Source organism: Arctopsyche grandis, chromosome 8, assembly GCF_051622035.1.
Source record: "Arctopsyche grandis isolate Sample6627 chromosome 8, ASM5162203v2, whole genome shotgun sequence".
In the NCBI taxonomy this organism is placed as follows: domain Eukaryota; kingdom Metazoa; phylum Arthropoda; class Insecta; order Trichoptera; family Hydropsychidae; genus Arctopsyche; species Arctopsyche grandis.
The window spans coordinates 2,556,661-2,581,905 of record NC_135362.1 but is presented as its reverse complement, the minus strand read 5'-3'; the positions used below and the strand labels follow the sequence as shown (position 1 = coordinate 2,581,905).

Below are 25,245 nucleotides of genomic sequence, written 5' to 3'. Positions count from 1 at the left end.
TTTGCAGCATTCTATAAAATTCAGTAGGTTGCGACATTTTATACAATTCAGAGAAAATTGGTAAGGTTGCCAATTTGTTGGAATCGTTTCAGTGAAAATCAGATAAATTGGCAAAATCTAATAGGAAACGATCAAATTGGAGTCACAAATCCACGGTCTGGCCAGCAGAAACCAGAAATGGGATTTGAACCCGTGACCACTTTGTTCAAAACATTATATGCATCACTAGTCTATTCTGCTTGTCTAAATATAAACATATGTGTACTAGAGCATTTTATTTATTTTTTAATGACTTACAGACTTAAATAAGTTAACAAAACTTAAAACTTATGTAGACTTAGAATATCAAAAGCCATTCCCAAATTTAAATGAAACAATTAGTAATTGTTTTCATAATTCCTACTGAAATCGGTATTGGTATTGGCACAATTGAAACCTTATCAGTGTCTTATCTGTGGAGGTGTAAACACAATCAATTAAATATAGCATTACATATCATCATCATTATTTACAGCCATTCAACATCCACTGCTGGATGAAGACCTCTCCAATACGCTACCATTTGTCTCTGTTTTGTGCAATTCTCATCCATCTCACCCTACACATTCTTCTAGTTTCGTTCACTCATCTTCCTTTCACTCTTTTACATTATCTCGGGTACCGTTTCAGCATTTCTTTTCCACCCTTCGTACACTTCTAGGCACGTGACCCGCCCATTGCCATTTCAATATCTTCACTCTCTCTGCTATATCAAGTACCCTTGTCATACCTCTCACCCACATGTTCTACCTCTCCTCGTTATGCTGAGCATACATAGTTCCATACTTTCTTGGGTGTATGGAGGGGTAGGGCGAATGAGACAACTGTGTTGGTACAACTACATATTTAGTAATGCACAACTATTTATTTCGACGGCCGGGAAGGAAGTGATTGCTTCCCGTGAAGCGCTAGCCAACCGATGGTTTTACGGCCAGTGCCTTGGGGCTGTCACAAGGTTTAAATATTACATATAACAAGATATATTTACTCTTTGGTTTGATTGTGTTATTGACAGTGTTGAATATATGAGAAGCTACATATGTAATTGAGTAATTGTTTTAGTATAATATTGGAGAATACAGAGTATTTTATTATAATAATATCTAAATAATATGTCTAATATTATGTATAAAACTAGTGTTGTATTCGATGAAATATCATCGCATGGGTGTTGGCATATAAAGTTATTAAAAAAAAAATGTGTCGATCCTGTATTCGATCCGAATGCGGTCGAATGTTTTTCAAATACCTCTAAAGTATGTATATTTAATTTAATATTTATATTTAATTGTTTAATATGAAAAAAAAATGGTAAAAACTACCTTCCTATCTACAATATAAAACAATAATACAATATAAAACAATAATAGAAAAATTAATTCATTCATTCATTTATTATATAAATTTTCAATAGATGGCGCTAAATGTTCAGAGACTTGCCTAGAGGAAACATTGGTAGCAAAAACATTGGTCGAAGTTTTTTTTTTCATTATTATATGTATTTGTACATTTTGCTGGCAGTGTTTTAGTTCTGACGTACATACATATGTATGTCGAATTGAAACGACTGTTATAGTACGGCGAGCGATATCGCAGATAAACACACAGAATAGCGATATTATATACATATATGATATTTTTCCCAATCTGGCGCCCTTCAAAAAAAACTGTTTTGATAAATTTAATGAAAAAAAAAATATTTTTGAAAGATTGAACGTCTAAATATTAAATTAAACTTAAACAAATTGCAAGATGGAAATCGAATACGATGCAATAGCAGCGAATAATTCAAACAAGAAAGAATAATTCAAAGTTAAAAAGTTATCTGCGGTAATCACAAATTTCCCATTTTCCAAATAATTGAAAAATAATTTTACATCCTTATTTTGAATATCTTCTGTAAAATAAAAAAAATGCATTTAATATCACCATAGTATATTTTATATACAGATTATTGATCAACAAAGTAAACACCTGAATTTAAAAGCATAGATTTGATTAATATCACTTTCGTCACAGTTGTGGCCACAATTATAAAAAAAAGACCATGAATAAACCAGAATGTTCCCAAAACCGATCGGATATACACCTGAATATAATTTAAATATATTTCATTATATTTTCTAAATTGAATAAAAAAATGAGTGCACTTACCTTATCGGTGATGGATAGAATGAAAAAAATTAGATAAGAAAGGACTTCCACAAAGAAATTCAAAACTGATGATAATATCTAGTGTTAAAATGCCATACTTATAATTATTAATAAAAATATTAAATTACTTAAATGTTATTTAAAGGAACATACTCGATATTTATATAATGATTGTACGCTATCCATAACATTAACAGCCAATTAAAAAAAATCCTTCTGTATTGATTTAACACTGACATTTCCCAATACACGTTCAGGTTGATTATATTTCGTATCATATAGATTAGTATTTAACTTTATGTTATATTTATAACGCAGTTGATCGTTCAGAATCCTCATTTCAAACAGAACTATTATAGGAATCATCAAAAATCTTACTAGTGTTGTGTCAACTTTCAAATGTATCAAAAGTAAATAGAAAGAATCACCCAACTTCGAGCCAACCAATAATGAGTTTACAAATAAGACAAATATTAACAGACACGATACCGTGTGAGATATTATATTCAAAGCATAAACTTTGCGAAAAACGTTATCATTCAGTAGATTGATTTTTCTCATCAATTCCACTGTAGCTTTGTAATTAAAAATAAAATCCATTAGCCACATTGAAATCGCTATTGTCATCACTATTAGCTTAGACATGATGTAACACACTTTCGATATCATTGTCGAGTTTTTGAATGTCAAATATCTCGAATATGTCAAATAGTACGGCTAGCCTAGAGACGTATACGGAAGTAATAACATGTAAGATTATGTACATATAACAGAGCCAATTTATTTTTCGGCTTAACTTTATTTTTGTCTACATTGAATATTTCATGAAGGTATGTATATAAAAGGCCTGTATATTGCTTTCAAAGCAAAGTTTGAACGATTTTCTTGTGAGCCTTTCATTGTGGGTCAAACGTCTCGATAAACAAATGATTCATAATTGTTTTTTTAATTTTTCAATTCACTAATGCATATTGACTTGGTAAAAGCCATAATTATATAAAAAAAAAAATAATCGTTGCTATGTAAATGTCTTCAATGACAATACATACACTTTCCAGCTTTTAATTTATTAAAACTGGGGTCCCCAACCTTTTTGTGAAATGGCCCGGTTCAGAATTTTGAAATTTATCGAGGGCCGGATAAAAAAAATCTTATTGGAATCCAACTCAAACAAATACGCATATATTTGTAGGGATATACCACGACTTGTACCATACGAAACTAGGTCGATTATATCACCTATTTCCCTCATCGAACTTAATCTGTACAAATGACATCACCGCATCCTGTTCTCGTACAAGAAAGTCAGCCGTGGCCGAAATACTTCGTCCAGCTTACCCATAAAGGCAATTCGACTCACTCCAGATACGCAATCATGAGTACATGGGAAATCCCAAGGAGCTAAGCAACTACGCATCAAACATAGAACACAAAGGAAGACCTCGAGCCTGTTGGAATCTTCCAGAACGTGATCTCACCAGCCCAGCTACACGCAACTTAAGCAACACCTTTATAAACCAGCAACACCTTTATAAACTACAAGCAACACCTTTATAAACCAGCGCATCGTCCCCAGATGCCAGCGAGCTTCAGGAACTCGGCCTGGCTCGTTCCAGCGAATCACCTACGTAATTCGCCGTACATACAAATACACTTGTATCAATCGAGCAATAAAGATCCTCTTCAAAATACAACTGAATTTCCATAGGCCGGGAAACGATCCAAAACCTTTAACCCGCCCTATATATTCTTTGTGCAAATTTGTATATAGTGTAGACATGGATTTTATACCTAAATTATCCCTACATGCTTATGTATGTACATATGTATGTGTTGTTACTATGTACAAATTTTAAAATAAAAAGGTTGATAGCTACTAAAAAATAATTAAAATTATTATTACTGAAAACGTATTTTAGATGAGATATGTAAGTAAATATGTTATTTTTTTATTTTATTTATTTAATCATGCACACTCGCCAAACAGATTGCTCAAAAGCGGCAAATGTGCTAAACAGATTAAAAATCAATAAATTATATAATACATATGTATATTATTAAATACATAATTAAACATACAAACAAATCGAAACAACACCTGCCATCTATGTTCAGACATTATAAACATCGTAAACAATACGAATAATAACATTATTTATTATGTAACAATACGAAATATTTATATTTCAATAATCATCCATAGAGACACCTATGGAGAAAATGTGGCGAAACCTAAGAGATAATAATAACTCAAGGTTTTCGCAATAGAAAATTGGATAAGAAAGCCAATTTTACAGGAATCGTTTCAAATCAGAAAACTTGACAAATTCTGATAAAAATCGACCGACCTCGACAAACCAAAGTCTGGCCAGCAACGAGACTCCAGTGGGAAGCGAACTCGTGACCCCTAGCACGAGAGAATACAACAATTACCACTAGATCACGCTGCTGGTGATTTGAGTCTGAGGTGTATCATTTGAGTGATTTGAGGTGTATAAAAAATGTGAAAATTTACTATCCAAGGTACACACTCATTTGTAGATAGAAATAAGCACGTTTGATATTTTTTTCCAATGTAATGTAAATTAATATAAAAGTAAAATTAACGGAAAGAGAATAAAACATTAGCCAAATACATGTTTACTTAAATATATTTATTTGGTTGATAAAAATATCGACAATAATACAGTTTCTATGCACCTTGAAATGTTCATAATACTGTTGCGTAGGGGTGGGTGGAGGATCCAAGTAAAAGGCCAACAGTCGTTTCACAGCATTTATTGATGATTAAGGAGATACACGTATTGCCAGTGTTCAGTCCAGAATGACCTGATATCGCCTACGTACCGCCTTATAACGGGTAGATCTCTCAGGACGTCTAATCTGTTCACCTACTGTATAGTCACGTATTCGGATATGTATTCCCACGGTATGAGAAGTGCAATCATTCTTTCGTGCACTTAGCTTGTCGCTAATCCTTAAAACCCACTTATACCAGTCGCACGGTATGCATTTAGTTAATCCGTTAACAGATATCCGTTACAGATAATCTTTGAACGGTCACACAGTCTCTGGGATTCTATTCGCTTAATCCGCGGCGTACGTTACAATACATTTCGTTAACTTGTGAAAGCATAAAATATGCTTATGGGTCTATCTCACGGGCCCGAATGTGAAACGCCCGAAAACACAAATTCCGATATTTGTGTTTTCTGCGCGCGCACATTAATACGGGAGGAAAAGCCTGTTCCCCTTGTTCCTGTTGTATCCTGCTCGCACAAATTAAGTGAGTATGTACCGTTTACCATGCACCCTTTTTTTGATATTTCGACTTAAGATCTTTCGATTTTCGATCTTTGCCTTCCGATATTTGCGTTTTCGGGTGTTTCACATTCGGGCTCGTGACGGAGACCGGTTTATCTAACTCGATACGGAATATTACACGATGTGCTTTATTTCTACATTATTATTTTTTAGCTTTTTCGTAAAAACGCCGAAGAGAGAGTGCAAATTTACAGAAAACTCTTGCTAAACGCCAAATCTAGTGAAAATTATAAAAAAAATATAATTTAAAATATTTATGATTGTTTTTCTTCTTATTAATAAATAATTAATATTAAAATTTCTAAATTTTATTTTGTTTTATTACTTAATATAAATTTAAAAAATTTGGTCTAATATTATTGGGAGGGGGGCGGAGAGGGTAATTGTCCCAGAAATCTGACAACCTTAATCATAAGAAGATTGACATATAATGATTGTATACGTAGCAATAGCTGCAGTGAACTCCAACATGAAGTAATAATCCAGAGTCAAAAGATTATTCGCTGATATTGAAAAATCTGCGTCGCACAAATAGTTGAAAAATAATTTTATATCATCCACATCGTCTGTAAAGATATATGTATACATGTAAAAATTATTTAATTTGTTAAAAATATAATATATTAAATATAAAAATTCACACACTTGTTTGTAAAATCAAAGCTTTACTCAATATTACTTTGGTCGAGTGATGTTCATGCCTTAAATATTCGCACAAACTCGTTAAAACAATTATCAAGTAGATGTCGTGAAAGCTACATGATATAGTGATAGCCAAATATAAAAAATAAATCTGAAGTAAATAAATTTACATTTAATATTATATTGCATATTAAATCACTAATCTGTTAAATGATTAAAAAATGTCGTTACATTTTGAGAAATGTGAAGATTATATTGTAGAGGCAACAATGTTGATAAAAGAATTCATGATTGATACTGTTATCTGTTTTAAACACAAAAATTTTAATTATAACAAAATACTTACAAAATTAAATTAAATAATACTAAACATATGAGACTAACATAAATTCCATATAAAGATTGTATGGAATGCATAATTTCAGCCAATTTAAAAAATTCTTTCTGTATTGATTTAACACTGACACTTCTAAATGTATCTCGATGTTTATTCTGAAACCCGAATCGATTAGTTTTTAGCGTTATGCCATACTTGTTACAGAGTTGATCGTTCAATATTCTCATTTGAAAGATGACCAAGATGATAATCACAGAATATCTCAAATATGTTGTGTCAATTTTCGCATAAATTATAAACTCGTAAAAGTTTCTTAGCGAAAACATACCTCCAATGGCTACGAGTGTGAATATTGAGCACAAAATCAGACATATTAATATATGTAACGAGATATTCAAAACGTAGATTTCTTTTAGTGGTGTTTTAACATTCAAACTATTGACCGTTTCCATCAGTTTCACTGTAGCTTTGTAATTAAAAAATGTGTCTTTTAGCCACATCAAAACTGATACAATAATCGTAAATACATAGGTCAAGGAAAAGCATACTGTCTTCAGTATTGTTAAGTTATTTTCCAAATTCCACAACATGTAATCGATACAAATGTATACACAGGTAATTATATGTAACATTACATACAAGAATATTAATTTGCTCTTTGCTTTGATTATGTTGTTGTCAACGTTAAATGTTTGAGAGGCTAAGACTTCGTGCAGGTAAATGAATGGTTTGAATATTGCATTCAAAGCAAAGTTGTGTTCATTTGAACATGTTTCTTGTATATCATTCATTTTCGCGAAGTCACCGTCAAAAATGAATAATAGTAAATTTTTGAAATGTTTTAATCCATCAATGGATACTGAAACATTGATGTAATAATTATATAGTACACATAATGAAATATTTATAGTTTAAGCGAAGGAACTATTGACATACAATACAAATGGATATGTTTATCGTTTTACTAATTTGTTCTTAAGTATATAATTGGAAACTTAATTGTGTATCGCTTTATGGAAATACATATGTATTTCCATAAAGAAATAGAATTAAAAATAAAATAAGATATTGTTATTACTTTTTATTTTATTGTTTTTGGTCAATTAACAAATAGGTAATATGTATTTTAAAATAATTAAAAATAATGCATGATTTACATATATATGTATGTATGACTCATCAGTAGAGACCCGTATTTTGCTATTGATGTTTAATTAATAGCAAAGTGTCCAAAATTAACCACATTGAAATAGCTAATAAGTAGAGACACGTATTTTGGTATTAATGCTTAATTGATGCTAAAATTCGGAATACATGCTAATAGATGCCAAATTCGTAAAATATGCGAATAGATGCTAAAATAACAAACAAAAGTGAAATTTGCATAAAATTTATAAAATCAATAGACAATTTAGAAGGGTCTTCCTATCCCTTTGCCAATTTATTATGTGAAGAAATTGAGGGGATAAAACAGAGCTTGCAGTTTACCATAGACGGTGTTTTTCCTGTCCAAACCAAGCAACTGCTTTTGTCTACTACTGTAAATAAAAGAAGACAGTTGGAGCTGTGTATCCAAAAAGCGTCTTAAAACTAGACTCGCACTCAAGACAAAATGAGACAAATCTATTCCTCCGAACATTGAGAAAGCTATTCAATCCATATGTGGCAGGTTCAAAATCTAATAATGTTAAAGAAACAGTTTTGTTTTTTAAAAACCTGCCATTGTTTAATGTATTAACAGAGCCTCAATGTTTGGAAGGATATCAACACTTTTTAGACACTTAATAGAGAATATAAAAAGTTAATCCACGCCGGATATATTGCTATTATTGATGACAACAAAAATTAAATATGAAGAGTTTGATTGTGCCGCTCTAAAATCTATTTGGTGTCCCGTCAATAGTGTGGATGCTGAAAGATATTTTAGTAAATACAATATAAATGTTACCGATCGTCGCTCGAATCTCAAAAAAGAATCTGTAGAAATATGCTCCATGTTAAGTTTTAATCAATTTTAATTGGTATTATATTTTTATATTCGTATTTTTTGTCTTTTTATTTTTATATTCATGTTTTTACTTTATCTATGTTTTTATTGTAATTTTAATTTCAAAATATTTTAGAATTTTTCTATTATTTTTTAATGGTTGTGTTGTCTTTAAATTGTATATATGTATATAAATTTTATTAAAATTCATCGAAATTTTTTATTATTTAAAATTTAGCACTTAATAAAAATAGATGCTAAATTGGACATTTTTAATGCCCTAAAACGCTAAAATGCAAAATGAAAATGCTAAAATTGACAAAAATAGATACCCAAAATACGGGTCTCTACTCATCAGTGAATGTTTGCTAACGATCATTTCTCTGAAAAAAGCACAGAATCAAACATTTTATATTAATTTAATTGCAAAACGATAATTGAATACGATGCGATAGCTCCGAGGAATTCAAACAAGAAATTATAATCTAAAGTAAAGAAGTTATCTGCTGTTACTGCAAATTTCTCAAATTCAAAATAATTCAAAAACAAATTTGCATCCTTCTGTTGCATATCACCTGAAATAAACATTTGAAATTTTTTTCAGTTTGTTTCATACACAGGTAACTGATTCTAATGCGCATACCTGAATTCAAAAGCGTATATTTGATTAATATCACTTTAGTCATGTGTGATTCACGCTTTAAGTATTCACATATAGTCGTTACTGATATCATAAAATATAAGTCGTGAATGCACCATAATGTTGAATATAATGCATCTGATCGATTAATACCCTTAAGTAAATTAAGACACATTTGATTATATTATCTACTATACATATCTATATCAACGCTAGAATTAAAGTTAATGTACTCACTTCCTTCATGATGGCTAAAATGACATAGTTGGCGGAAGAAATGACAGCCAAGAAAGAGTTAATGACTATCAATAACACCTATTTAAGAGCAAAACATTTAATAATGTAAAAATTAACATTATGGATATTTCATATTAAAACTTACTTGATATTTATATAACGATTGAACGCTATCCATAATATCTGCCAGTTTAAAAAATTCTTTTTGTATTGATTTCACACAGACATTTCCAAATACATATCGATGTTGATGTTTCATATTATACTGATTATTTTCTAAAATGATACTGTATTTATAACGCAATTGATCGTTGATATTTCTCATTTGATACAGTACTAAGATAATAATCATCAAAAATCTTAATAATGTTATATCGACTTTCAAGTACATTAAATACATGTAGCAAGAAACATCAAATTGATTATCGGTCAACAAATTATGTACAAAAATAATACACATTAACAGGCACAATGCTGTGTGAAAGATTACATTCAAAACATATATTTTACTATGAGTCTTTACATTGAGACGATTGATGTTTATCAACAATTCTATTGTAGCCTTATAATTGAAAAGCGTATCGATTAACCACATTGAAATAGCTAATAAAGTTTCTGTGAAATAAGACACACAATAACATATTATTGACATCGTGGACGTATTTTCATCTGTCAAATACAAACAAATATCTTCCACGTAGACATACACCGAGGCAACGACATGTAGCATTACATATAATAGTATGAGTTTATGTTTTGGTTTGATCTTATTTTCATTTGCAATGAATATTTGAGAAGCTAGAACTTCATGAAGGTATATAAATGGTTTGTATATGGCAATCGAAGCAGAATTAAAACGTATTTTATGTGAGCTTTCCATCGTTGAATAGCCATTTCAATGACGGAATTCATGAAAATTGATTTTTTAATACCTCAATTCACTAATTGATGTTTACTTAGCATAAGGTATGATTATGTTATAGGTATATGCAGTGGCGGCTCGTGATAATTTTTAGTGGCGGGGCTGCACTGAAAAGATGTCTAAAAAATGTCACCATAATTATTCTATCATGTCATAACAGGACAAAATAAGCACAATTTTTGGCGTACGACCACTTACATGTGGATTTAAGTATTATTGAAAAAAAAACTAGCAAAATTCACCACCCATTAAAGGGGTGCGTCCAAACGCGATGAAGATTTCGAAAATACGGAGGTACTCCAGTAAGATTGCTAAAAAAAAATCGTTCTTGCTGGTTTCGCGACGCGGATTAAAAAAAACCCCAAAACCTTTCAAAAACTTAACCCCCTAATTCGTAACGAAAAACATTAACCTGTTGATAATGCATCGATACATCGGTTGTTTCATCTGCCATAGCAGCTAGATAAGTTGCTTTTTTTTATTTCAGCACTTATTTGTTCCCTACACACGTTCAAAATACAATCTCAAAGTTCATTTTGAATAGTTTTTGATGTCCCTTTAAAAACCGAAGAAGTTTGAAAATGTTTTTTTAAAGAATTGTCGAAATTTTGTGAATATTCTAGAAGCCCCCGAAAAACTTAAAAAACCCCGAAAAATTTTTTAAGTCAATAACTCCTGTTTTCGTCCAAGATGCTTCGCCTGGCGACTCGCTTCTAAACAAAAGACACGGATAACAAAATAACGCGTTTTTTTCTGTACATCTCGTTAACCAATTGTATTTTTTATAAATGTCTGGATTAAATTTTCGCGAGTAACTAAAAGATCTACTAGTTGCAGGCTGTGATATAAAATCTTTTGTTCTTCCATTTTTAAAAGAAAAAAAATCTTAATATATTTAAATAAAAATTATGAGAAAAAGTTTAACAGATTTGAAAAAAGTTTGCTGTTATCAAAATGAAAATGACTCACCGAAGATTTGATGAGGGCTCGTACACAACCAATTAAGAGTAACGAAAACGAATAAAGCTGTGATCGTGCGATTCAACTAATCAAATGTAAGATCAATCGCGCGAAATCTTAAACAAACTGACAGATGAATGTCGTTTAACAGGCGAAGGCTGCCGACTGTCCAGCCCAAAACGGCAGAGTGAGTGAAAGAGAAAGAGCTATCTGCAGTTGCAAATAGCTCTTTCTCTTTCTCGTTCCGAAACTCCGGGCTGCGCAGCGTTCAGCGCGGCGCTGTAACACTTTACAGCCAGTACAGCAACATTTTAATTCATCTGTCACCATACAAGTTAGTGGGGTCTTCGAAACGGTCAACATTACTTACAATATCACCCTTTTGGATATGGGTGATATTGTAAGTAATATTTACTCTGTCGAAGGCCCCAATAGTTCGTCCATCCAACTAATAAAAAAAATATCATTAATAAATAAAATATTAAATGTATTATTAAACATATATCTTAGAATTTTATAGGAGGGTCTGCAGCCCGGCAGCCCATTAGGACGAGCCGCCACTGTGTATATGTATAAAACTGGAACACTTAATCAATTTTCTGTTAAAATAACCACGCTATGTAATTTATGGGGTAGTTTATACCTACTTGGTATGGCAGGGGTCGGAAAACCGCGGCTCTTTGGCCCCTTGAGTGCGGCAGGAAACACAATTGTTTCGATGTTAGACGAAGTTATTTCATTCGAAAACAAATTATCAAGATTTTGAAAGAGAAACTTTGATTCATTTTCCAAGTCTGCTTTTTTTTCACACTTTTGCAAACAAAATGTGGACTTTGGCGACGTTACAAATTTATTTCAATTTTTGTTTAACGGAAGCTGTCGATATTTTTTTTTCGAGGAGCTGCACCCCCTTTGAGAGTTTGGCACCCGGGTGTTCTGCACCCTCAAATCACCCCTTAGAGCGGCCCTGGTACCGGGATACCGAGATCGTTAATTCCCAGCACCACAATCCCTGTGCTGAGGAAATATTCCTGGATCGGAAGCACTAGTATAAAAGAAACGGAATTAAAAACAAAATAATGTATTGTTATTAATTTTTGTCAACTTTAGCATTTTCATTTTGCATTTTAGCGTTTTAGGGCATTAAAATGTTAAATTTTAGCCTCTATTTAGAATCTATTTTTATGAAGAGTTTAATTTTAAATAATAAACAATTTCGATGAATTTTAATGAAATTTATATACATATGTACAATTTAAAGATAACAAAACAATTAAAAAATAATATAAAAATTCAAAAATGTTTTTTAATTAAAATTACAAAGAAAAAACATGAATATAAAAATACAAAGACAAAAAATATGAATATAATACCAATTAAAATTTATTAAAACTCAACATGGAGCATATTTCTACAGATTATTTTTTGAGATTTGTGCGATCGGTAACAATTATATTGTATTTACTAAAATACCTTTCAGCATCCACACTATTGACGGGACACCGAATAGATTTTAGAGCTGCACAACCAAACTCTTCATATTTATTTTTTGTTGCCATCAATAATAGCAATATATCCGGCGTGGATCCACTTTTTATATTCATTAATTGACTAAAAAAGTGCTGATATCCTTTCAAACATTGAGGCTCTGTTAATACATTAAACAATGGCAGCTTTCTAAAGAACAAAACTGTTTCTTTAACATTAATATTAGATTTTGAACCTGCCACAGATGGATTGAATAATTTACTCAATGTTTGGAGGAATAGATTTGTCTCATTAAGTCTTGAGTGCGAGTCTAGTTTTAAGACGCTTTTTTGAGCAGCATTTTGGATACACAGCTCCAACTGTCTTCTTTTGTTCAGTTCAGTAGTAGACAAAAGCAGTTTCTGGGTTTCGATAGGAAAAACACCGTCTATGGTAAACTGCAAGCTCTGTTTTATCCCCTCAATTTCTTCACATAATAAATGGGCAAAGGGATAGGAAGACCCTGCTATATTGTCTATTAATTTTATAAATTTTATGCTCATTTCACTCTTGTTTGTTATTTTAGCATCTATTCGCATATTTACGAATTTAGCATCTATTAGCATCTATTCCGAATTTTGGCATCTATTGAGCATTTATGGCAAAATGCCCAAAATACGTGTCTCTAGTAATGTGTATTTTAAAATAATACAGTTTTGCATGATATATGGACATATGTACATATATATGAGTCATCAGTGAATGTTTGATAACGACCATCTCTCTGAACAAAAGCACACATTTAAACATTTTATATTAATTTGATTGTAAAACGATAATTAAATAAGATGCAATTGCTCCGAGGAATTCAAACAAGAAATTATAATCTAAAGTAAAGAAGTTATCTGCTGTTATTGCAAATTTCTTAAATTGCAAATAATTCAAAAACAAATTTGCATCTTTCTGTTGCATATCACCTGAAATAAACATTTGAAGTTACCAGTTTTTTTCATATACGGTAACTGATTCAAATGCGCATACCTGAATTCAAAAGCGAATATTTTATTAATATCACTTTTGTCATGTGTGATTCGCGCTTTAAATATTCACATATAGTCGTTACTGCTATCATAAAATATAAGTCGTGAATGCACCACAATGTTGAATGTAACACATCCGTTTGATTAATAACCTTAAGCAAATTAAGACACATTTAGTCAAATTATCTACTTTATATGTACATATATCAGCGCTAGAATGAAAATGAATGCACTCACTTTCTCGATGATGGATAAAATGACAAAGTTGACAGAAGAAACGATAGCCATGAAAGAGTTAATGACTATCAATAACACCTATTTAAGAGTAAAACATTTAATAATGTAAAAATTAACATTATGTATATTTTATATTAGAACTTACTTGATATTTATATAATGATTGAACACTATCCATAATATCGGCCAGTTTAAAAAATTCTTTTTGTATTGATTTCACACAGACATTTCCAAATACATATTGATGTTGATTGTGTTTTATATTATTTAGATTATTTTCTAAAGTAATTCTGTATTTATAACGCAATTGCTCGTTCATAAATCTCATTTGATACAGTACTAAGATAATAATCATCAAAAATCTTAGTAGTGTTATATCGACTTTCAAATACATCAAATACACATAGCAAGAAATACCAAATGTGCTGCCGATCAACAAATTATGTACAAATATGATACACATTAACAGGCACAATGCTGTGTGAAAGATTACATTCATAACATATATTTTACGATGAGTCTTTACATTGAGCCGACTGATTTTTTGCAACAATTCTATTGTAGCCTTATAATTAAAAAGCGTATCGATGAACCACATTGAAATAGCTAATAAGGTTGCTGTGAAATAAGACATAGAATAAGATATTATTGAAATCGTGGATAAATTTTCAATTGTTAAATATGAACGAATATCTTCCACGAAAGCGTACGCCGAGGCACCGACATGTAGCATTACATATAATAGAATGAGTTTATGTTTTGGTTTGATATTAATTTCATTTACAATGAATATTTGAGAAGCTAAAACTTCATGAAGGTATATAAATGGTTTGTATATGGCAATCGAAACAGAGTTAAAACGTATTTTTTGTGAGCTTTTCATCGTTGAATAACCGTTCCAATTACGGAATTGATGAAAATCGATTTTTTAATATCTCAATTCATTAATTGATGTTTACTTAGTATAAAGTATGATTATGTTATATTTATGTGTATAAAACTGGAACGTTTAATCAATATTCTGTTAATATAACTAGTTTATGCAATTTAGGGATAGTTTTAGAACTATATTTTTACTTTATCTATGTACATAGTAACAATAGATGAATTTTTTTTTCGAAATGAAATGAAATCCGTTTATGGAAACATCCAAAGAAAAAGTTTGGTTATGTATATATGTATGTGATTTTTTTTGTAACTTTATTTAACGTATTTTATTTTGAATTTTTGTCGAAAATCGTAGAAATGTCTATATTGTGTGATATCAATATTTAAAATATATACATACTAGTGTTTTTACCCGGCTTCGCTCGGTGTTTCTAATATAAACCGCGTAAACATAGCCAATCTATGTAGTAGTAAACATTTTGTTAAATTTATTTGAATGGTTTTATTTTATTTAAATTTATTTGAATATTCAAAGGTCTAAAAGTTACAAATTCTCTTTTGAAATTATATATTAAGATGTACATAATAAAATTGAAAATATGTCATATGTAATATATAAATGAACCACTTAACTTGTGAAACTCAAACTACTAATATATCATCAGCAAATTGTAGTATGATAACTGAATATTTCAAAATCAAAAATCTTTATGAGTTATAAATATTTATTTATTTATTGAGGTAAAAACAGTCACATGCAATTATTTAATAAAACACATATAAACAAACAGACCTAAATTACTATAAATCTTATGAATAATTGGCAGTCGAAATATACTTGAAACTATGAAACTTTGCATGTGTGTCTATATTTTTATGTATGTATGTACATATGTACATAATAAAGTTATTAAATAAAAAAAATTGTATTTGAATGCACATAAATCAAAAAAAAAAAACATTATAAGTGACTTTCAGAGAAAAAGTTTATAAAAATCAATGAAGAAGCTATTCATAGCATTAGATCCGTAACGAAGGCGTTATAATATTTTCGAAAATTTGGCATTTCACCGATGATTCTCCACTGGTCGTTTGCGGGGTCGTACTCTTGCACTGTTTTTGACCAAACTCCACCTGAAAAAGTTAAATCAAATTGTTGTATTGAATAATTTAGAGTAGTTTCAGGTGTTTAACAAACGTAAGTGTAAAAAAATCACCGAAACAAATTATCTTTCCGTTGTGACAGATGGCACTATGTCCAAAACCTTTATCAGGTAAGGCGCTCACTTCAGTCCAGGTATCACTCCCAGGATCATATCGTTCAACATTATCAATAGTAGACATAAAACCATTCGCCCCGCTTATGCAGTAGATGGAATCGTCAACAACGACCGCCTAAAATTTGTGTCAATATTTTTATATATGTATGTACATAATTATATATACACTAGTGTTGTGCCCGATGAAATATCATCGCATGGATTGTGGTATATCAAGTTATTAAATAAAAAAAAATTAAAAGAAATGTGTCGGTCATGTGTTCGATCCGCACATGGTCGTATTTTTTTCAAATACCTTTTACATATTTTTAATTTATTATTTATATTTAATTTATTATTATATTTAATACATTTGTTTCAGCGGTATTTTATATAAAATACAATTCCAAATTACCATTTGTACCGACGACAGTTTGCTGTTTTACAAGTTTTATTCGTGAGTCGTTGATATTTGACAGTCAACACCCTGCGTTCCTCGTAAATTATAATATTTTTCAATCAGTATTGTTTCTTCAAGTAGGAACATTAAGTTGAATATAGAATCCAAATTCTTTTTTTTTTATTTTTTCAAAGCAAATATTTTTAAGCGAAGTGTACCAAAATAAATTCCGTCAGTAGTTGTCACACGAATTATCAGATAGTATATATCATAGAAAACGAACCAAAATTCTTATTTTTATTTCATTTAAAAATCTAAATTTTAACCAGAGCTGCTGCTTGGTTTTGGGAAAAAATAGCCAAAGTGGAAAAGGTTACATGTGAAATGATATTTAATCTGCTATTATTTATATGTGACAAAATCTATTGTATGCTACATACATGCGATCATTTTATATGTAGATGAAAGTTCAAGCTTACGGCAAATGATGATCTCCGGCTTTTCATCGGACTCAAAATAGTCCATTGATTAGTTCTTGTGTTATATACTTCAACCGAATTCAAGACATCATCATCATCATCCCCGCCGAATACAAAAATGTCTTCTTTGTAGACTAAACAGGCGTGATTGAATCTTTTATCATTCATAGGGTGAACTTTTTTCCAGCAGTTTTTAACGCAATCGTATCTGAAACGAAACTAGAAAAATCAATATAAACATTCCAAATACAATATGGTAATTGCTGAGGAAATGGTAACAAGAAGCACTCACTCTTCTACAGTGTTTGTTGTTTTTCTATCAATATATCCCCCCATTACGAAAATTCGATTACCGACTACAGCTGCTGTAGCATCTTTCCTCTTTTGTATCATCGGAGCCAGTTCTTTTGTCATTTTTGTCAGTAGGTCAAATGAGTAAACCTGTAAAGATTACGAGCGATTTTGTGAAATAATAAAACCACTCGAAATATAATTTATAATTCAATTTTCGTGATTTCTAATCAAAAAATATCCTTGTAAAAAAAAGTTTTTTAAAAACAAACCTCTTTTTTATTTTTGTATATAATATTAAGATATATAAATTATTATTTTGAATAAAAATACCGATAATTTTATTTTACTACCACCATCTACATATGTATAAAACTAAAGACTACATAGACGTCACCCAGATTTAAAATTTGCAAAATTCAAACGCGTCTTAAACGATATTTTATCTCTATCGTAATGGCGGAGGATCCATTTACTTATATTGATGACCGAAATGAGCATTATGACGAAGTATGAAAACAATTGGATAAGAGCCAAATTTTTTCCTGAATTGTAATCGTGAAACGTAAAGGAGGTTTGTAAAAATAGGTTGAAATTAGAAATCGACAAAGCGAATATTACAATATAGAAAATTGCCATATTTTTTTACCTTATCACTGTTGTCTTGATCTTTTTCATCCCACCCACCAAACATAAATACGCTATTTTTATATAATACTGCCGAAAAAACTGAATTGTTTGTTGTAATTGTAAAGAATTCGGTCCATAAATTCGTCTTTGGATTGTACACTTCAATTAGACTAGATATCTATAGAAAAAAACAGTTCAATTAACAGTTTATATATGTATGTACATACTAGTGTTGTACTAAATTCAGAAATTTCGGTGTAAACGAGTCTCTATAAATGTCATTTGTCAAATGAATGACACGGATTATATGACTCATGTTCAATGCATTTTTTTCAATGCCACCTTTAAAGGTTTAGCAGGTAGTATTCTTGTTTACTTTGTACATGCTCAACATACAACGCCTATCGGCGTTTTGCAGGCCCATGGACATGAACGCCAATCGGCGTTGATCAGCATTCAAAGGTTTAATTAATTAAATTTTCAATAGATGGCGGTATATGGTCAGAGCCTTAACGCTGTCTATTTGCCTAGAAGAAACATTGGTAGCAAACAGTATATGTATATATATATATATATATATATATATATATATATATATATATATATATATATATATATATATATATATTATGGAGGATGAACGAATGAGACGACTGGCATGTTAATGCACGTGTTTATTATATGACAGCTGAAGACAGAGTGAGTAGTAGCTCTCCGAACCCAGCCGGGTTGGTCCCCACTCGCAGGAAGGCAACCAAACTCGACCATGTCGTATAAGCGAGCCACCACATCACTCCCCCCCCCAGCATCAGCGATACCAAAATTACAAAGAAACAAATTTTACAAAAGAAAAAAAATTATTGTTACACAAAGAGAAAAAATTATTACGTGGGGAGAAAAAAAAATGTTGACGTGGGTCATCCGCTGTGTACATAGGTGTACCGCCCTGAATGGTCGGTAGATTCGAGGGCGGTGACGTCGCGAGCAGGACGGTGGGTGGTCCGATGGTCGCGCGATGCGATGCTGCGGCGGCGCCGCTCTTCCGAGGCTGATGTCGGTTGGTGGGGCGGCGGGGGCGGCAGGGGCATCGATGTGGTTGATGATACTCCGAGCTGGACTGTGAGTCGTTGTGGCTCGTGGAGGTGTTGTAGCGCTACCGCCCGTCTCGGCGTGACGACGCTCGTGGGGACGGACGGGGCCTTGATGATGATGATGATGATGATGGTGCTGAGGTGGTGTATGTCTTGTGGTGCTGGATGACCGTTCTATGTGTAGTGGATCGCGCATGACTCCACATCCAGCTGTCAAGATCGTCGTCTCATTCGCTCCCCCATTTTTTTAAGCACCTGTCATCGACGTTGTGGCTGGACGTCGGTAGGTAGGTAGGTAGGTAGGTAGCCGTGTCTGCTCGTTTATTGTCATGGGCGTGTTGATGACGATGGGGGCGCGGCGGGTAGCTTCCCCGCCTGGCTCGGCGAGGCAGGGATGAGCGGCATGTTGAAATTGATCGAGGCTGCGTGGCTCGATGTCGGGGGTCACCAGTATGGAGGATGAACGAATGAGACGACTGGCATGTTAATGCACGTGTTTATTATATGACAGCTGAAGACAGAGTGAGTAGTAGCTCTCCGAACCCAGCCGGGTTGGTCCCCACTCGCAGGAAGGCAACCAAACTCGACCATGTCGTATAAGCGAGCCGCCACAATATATATATATATATATATATATATATATATACATATATATATATATATATATATATATATATATATATATATATATATATATATATATATATATATATATATATATATATATATATATATATATATATATGTAGAATTGATTTTTAAACGAGCCGAGATAGAGTGTGTGTGGTATGCCTGGGAAAGACCGGATGCGTGTTGTTATGGTCACTTGTTGGAGAACGAGCCCGAAGATAACATGTGTTAATAAATACATAGTTCTGACTTAATCTGCGTTTCACTTGGAATCCTTCACATCCGGATCCTATATTTGGGGGCTTTGTCCGGGATGCCTGAAGACATTTCGAGTGACAGCCAGAAGCGGTCAGACGACGACGCGGAGTTTTGACAGTTGAGGTTAGGACGCGCGCGCGATGACGAGAATGCGGAAGCCCGTGACGTCGGTGACGTCACGTCAGCGAACACGCCACACGACGATGATGATATCCACGACGAGAAAGACGACGCCAGTGGCAACGACGACGAGGGAGATACCACAGTTCAATTTCCGAGATCTGGAGGTTGATTTCGGTCTGCCGAAATATAACGGCAGAAATAGCCCTATTGCAGTGTGGATTGAGCGCCTCGAAGAAAACGCGCAAATCCTCGGCTGGACGGAGACACAACAGTTGGTGTATGGGCGGATGCTGTGTGAAGGAACTGCCAAGAACTTCTTGGACTCGGAAACGGGCATAATCACGTGGGCGATATTAAAAGAACGATTGACCAGAGAGTTTGGCCATCAGTTGAATAGTGCGGACGTGCACAGAGAACTGAGGTTAGAGAAAAAGGGAAAAGCAGAAGACAGTTTAAGCTATATCTACCGGATGAAGGGGATTGCAGCCAAGTGTAGTTTTATTGAGGAAGAGGCGATTATCGCGTACATAATTGGTGGACTTGGGTTTGATAAGTACGAAAAATTGATTCTGAGCTGGGCTGGATCTATTAAGGAGCTGAAGACGCGAATTACGCAGTGCGAGAAAATTAGAGAGGACGACGAACCCAGGGTGACGGGGCCCGTGAGAAACCGTGAAAACCGAGAAAGACTGAGTTCACGATGCTACAATTGTAGTGGACGTGGTCACTTAGCAGCCGACTGTAGGTTTAAGACGAGAGGAACTCGTTGTTTCAATTGTAACGAGTTTGGGCACATATCAGCTCAATGTAACAGCACCAAAACAAAGACTGTCTTGACAATACAAGAAGAAATAAGAGAACCAGTCAGTATTCCAATACAAGAAGAAATAAGAGAACCAGTCAGTATTCCAATACAAGAAGAAATAAGAGAACCAGTCAGTATTCCAACACAAGAGGACGAGGCGAACATGGCCGATGGAGATGTAAACATGGCCGATGTAAGTGTGAACAGTGATGGTTTGCACAGAAAAAGACCTTTGCAGCAACGGGCTTCACGAGAGATGTCTGCTCAAAGAAAACTCATTGTTTCCAATGATGAAGAGGACGATGCGAACATGGCTGATGGAGGTGTGAACCTGGCTGATGGAAGTATGGACGGTGATGGTTTGCAAAGAGGAAGACTTTGGGACTACGGAGACATACCGTCTTCAAATACAGATCAACCACCCGATGATCAATTTAGAAAAGGATCTAAGGATTATAGTCATTTGAAGAATTCTGAAGATGAGAATAAAGAAGAGGAGAAACATAAAGACAAAGAGAAAGATATGGCTAAATCACAAGAAGGATTAAGAGACCCAGTCAAAATTTCAACACCGAAGGACACTGTATTCACTTTCAAGCTCGGTCGTAGTCGGATTGATGTTAATTCAATGGAAAAGAAAATAGAACCATGGATTGAGAAAAGACTTACTGGATGTATCAGTGAGCTAGAACCAATATGTGTTGACTTCATTTATGGTAAATTACTAGCAGAATATCTGTGGGGTGACGGCAGATTCCTCGGACAGTCACAGAGAATCGCCGAGGGCATTGGATAGAATTTAAGTTGCACCGATGGAAGTGAAGTGTGCGTTTGTGAATTAGAGAATAAGTGAAATGCCTGGAGGGTTTTTAGTTAAGCCTTACTTGTAATTTGATGATTGAAAAGTGTAATGTTTTATTGCTTATTCTAGTATTTTTGGGAAGTGCTTTGTATATTGAATCATGTTTTAATTTGGTTACATGCTTAGAAGAATATAAGATAACTGTATTGAAATGTAATTCTAGTAATGTTTTAAAATGTGATTGTTTCCGATGTAAAGATTTAACCTGTCATTGTAAAGGTATTGATTTTAATGTTTTATTGCTAATTCTAGTAATGTTTTGAAATGTGATTGTTTCCGATGTAAAGATTTAACCTGTCATAGTAAAGGTATTGATTTTAATGTTTTATTGCTAATTCTAGTAATGTTTTGAAATGTGATTGTTTCCGATGTAAAGATTTAACCTGTCATAGTAAAGGTATTGATTTTAATGTTTATTGCTAATTCTAGTAATGTTTTAAAATGTGATTGTTTCCGGTGTAAAGATTTAACCTGTCATTGTAAAGGTATTGATTTTAATGTTTTATTGCTAATTCTAGTAATGTTATAAAATGTGATTGTTTCCGATGTAAAGATTTAACTTGTCATTGTAAAGGTATTGATTTTAATGTTTTGTATTGCTTGACATAATTTTAAATTGTAATTGTGATGATTTATGTGTAACTTTAATTGTTATGTGTAACTTTATTGAAGATTGAATTGTGTTGAAATGAAAAAATTGATTTGTAGTGAAATGTGTAACGATTAATTTGTTATAATTGTAATTGTTATGTAAATTGTGAAATGATTGATGTATAAGTGTATTGAAATGTAGTTGTGATGATGATTGTAATTGTGATGATGATTGTAATTGTGATTTAAATTGTAATTGTGACAATTGAAAGCATGTTTAGGAGAATATAAGATGATTTTATGGAATGGAAGATTAAACATTGTTGAGGATGATAGAGGAAATGTTTTAAAAGAATGTAAGATGATACATTGTATAGAGTGGAAAATGAAATGTAAAAGAATGTGAGATGAAACATTGTTGAGGATGATAGAGGAAATGTTTTAAAAGAATGTAAGATGATACATTGTATAGAGTGGAAAATGAAATGTAAAAGAATGTGAGATGAAACATTGTTGAGGATGATAGAGGAAATGTTTTAAAAGAATGTAAGATGATACATTGTATAGAGTAGAAGATGAAATGTAAAAGAATGTGAGATGAAATGCTGTAAAAGTATAAAAGACGAAGAATGTCATCCGAGGGCGAATGACAGTCAGGAATGACCGAATGTAGAATTGATTTTTAAACGAGCCGAGATAGAGTGTGTGTGGTATGCCTGGGAAAGACCGGATGCGTGTTGTTATGGTCACTTGTTGGAGAACGAGCCCGAAGATAACATGTGTTAATAAATACATAGTTCTGACTTAATCTGCGTTTCACTTGGAATCCTTCACATCCGGATCCTATATATATATATATATATATATATATATATATATATATATATATATATATATATATATATATATATATATATATATAAAGAAGTTTTTTATTTTGTTATTATATTCGTACGTTTTTTTGGCATTGGTTTAGCTGTAACGTACATATTATGTACATATGTCGAATCGAAACGACTATTATAGTACGCCGAGCGTTATCTCAGATACATAGACAGACACACATAATAACGATATTATATATAAATGGTTAATAAATGATAAATTCAAAATAATATATATTATACTTACACTATAATCGTATCCTCCTACAATTACAACTTGTTCATTTACATTTCGGCATTTGGAATTTATCACAGTAAGGGTAGAATTATTTCCAGACATTTGCTACCACTATAAACAATGAAATTTAGAATATAAAGATTCAATTTTAATAACTTAAATACACATATGTATATATACAATATGTAGATATATTATTTGAATGTTTTCAAGTCGAAAAAGCAAAGATTACTGTTGAAAATATTTTATTATCCGTGAGATATGATAAAATGGATATGATAAGATATCGAATTTGTAAATTGGAAATTAATAAATACCCGCTATTTTTTACATACCTCTTCTTATTAAAATATTATACGGTTCGGTGATTAAAAATTGGTCGAATTTTTGGATGTGACCAGTTTTTTCGTGACTAATTTTCGGGTGTGACCAGTTTTCTCGTGACCAGTTTTAGGGTGTGACCAATTTTTTCGTGACCAGTTTTAGTGTGACGGGTGATCACGTGTGACCGATCTAGAGCGACCGGGTGTCCTGTGACTGGTTCACATGTGACTAGTAGTCCGTTTACCGAATAAAAATTTAGGACGGTCATTATTACAACGTAGCACGACCAGAATAAAAAATAATAAATAATTATAATTAACATTTACCATTAATGGTGATAGTACATATATAAAATAAGTATTCATTACGAGAAAATATGCGAATGCAAATTCAAAATAATATATTTTTGGTATCTTTTGATAGGTATCGAAATGTGAAAAATGTTGCCAATCACAAAAATAAAATTTAATAGGAAACTTATCATAAAAATGGTAATTGGATTATTAGTCACATTGCGGTGGTCACAAAGACAATTTTTGCAATTGAAATCGTGAATACGCAATATTTGGCACTCAAGTTCTCGTTAGTATGATGGATATCGTTAGTAAGATGGACTTTTCGGCTGCCAGATGTTCCGTTATAGAGATTTTAGTGACTTTGTGACCAGTAATCACCGAACCCATAAAAATATGCATTAAATACATTTTTTTTAATTACTGCATCACATTTAAAGAAATGCATTCAGAGGTATGTTATAAAAATATTTAATACATAATTAATTTCTGAGAACAATTTTGACATTGTAGGTTATGATGCACACTCTTGACAGCCTAATGACATCTCGTATGATGTGTTATTGTTTCGGCAGCGCTATTGCCAACCGAAAAAATGTATTCTGACCATGTGTGAACAAAATTCTGACCATTTAATATAAGTTCTGATCAGTTCAATTGAAATTGCAACCATGGAATATATGTAAATTCTGACCATCTTATATTTATTCTGACCACTTATATTCTGAACGATGTAAGGTCTGTTCATACCTATCCAACACCCGTATCCTGCAGGTGTCCTGCAAGTGCGGATAGTATTCTTTGGTACATTATATGGACGTATTCATACTCCATTCGTGCATGCGCATTTACGCATTCATGCGCGTCCATATAGAATGTACTACCGAATACTGTCCGTACTTGCAGGATACTTGCAGGATTCGGGTCGTGCTGGATAGGTATGAACAGACCTGTGAATTCTGACCACGTAATATATATTCTGACCGTTCAGCAAAAATTCTGACCAGTGTAATATAAATTCTGACCAAAATCATATTAAAACTTTGACCCGAAAAATACTAGCCATTATATATTTACATATAATCACCACAAAAAAAAAAAATTTAGAAAAGAAAATTCTAAATCATATATGTACATAGTTCCTTAATACATTTTATAACAATAATACATTTTATTACAACAATATTTATAAGTGAGTAATGCAAATACAAAA

At 32.4% G+C, this 25,245-nt stretch overlaps 2 protein-coding genes across 5 annotated transcripts; one reads left to right on the top strand and one right to left on the bottom strand.

The window, feature by feature from the left end:
* Nucleotides 1-15,584: 15,584 nt before the first annotated feature.
* LOC143916250 (uncharacterized) lies at nucleotides 15,585-24,621 on the bottom strand. Of its 2 annotated transcripts, XM_077437280.1 has the most exons (9): nucleotides 24,511-24,621; nucleotides 23,751-23,967; nucleotides 23,249-23,526; nucleotides 18,276-18,460; nucleotides 17,953-18,111; nucleotides 17,305-17,453; nucleotides 17,013-17,220; nucleotides 16,092-16,269; nucleotides 15,585-16,008 (listed from the first exon to the last, which is right to left on the bottom strand). In XM_077437280.1, exons 5-9 carry the CDS (start codon nucleotides 17,995-17,997, stop codon nucleotides 15,887-15,889), a joined length of 702 nt encoding a protein of 233 aa, XP_077293406.1. In that variant the 5' UTR covers nucleotides 17,998-18,111; nucleotides 18,276-18,460; nucleotides 23,249-23,526; nucleotides 23,751-23,967; nucleotides 24,511-24,621; the 3' UTR covers nucleotides 15,585-15,886. The 2 variants fall into 2 exon arrangements, with proteins under 2 accessions (XP_077293406.1, XP_077293405.1); XM_077437279.1 differs by lacking the exon at nucleotides 18,276-18,460 and having other exon boundaries at nucleotides 15,586-16,008; nucleotides 23,425-23,526; nucleotides 24,511-24,588.
* Nucleotides 19,849-23,099, top strand: LOC143916249 (uncharacterized). Of its 3 annotated transcripts, none has more exons than XM_077437278.1 (3): nucleotides 19,849-22,010; nucleotides 22,100-22,766; nucleotides 22,861-23,099. In XM_077437278.1, the coding sequence occupies exon 1, from the start codon at nucleotides 20,053-20,055 to the stop codon at nucleotides 21,634-21,636; it is 1,584 nt and encodes a 527-aa protein (XP_077293404.1). In that variant the 5' UTR covers nucleotides 19,849-20,052; the 3' UTR covers nucleotides 21,637-22,010; nucleotides 22,100-22,766; nucleotides 22,861-23,099. The 3 variants fall into 3 exon arrangements, with proteins under 3 accessions (XP_077293404.1, XP_077293402.1, XP_077293403.1); XM_077437276.1 differs by having other exon boundaries at nucleotides 20,053-21,770; nucleotides 22,044-22,766; XM_077437277.1 differs by having other exon boundaries at nucleotides 20,053-22,010; nucleotides 22,188-22,766.
* Nucleotides 24,622-25,245: the final 624 nt, after the last annotated feature.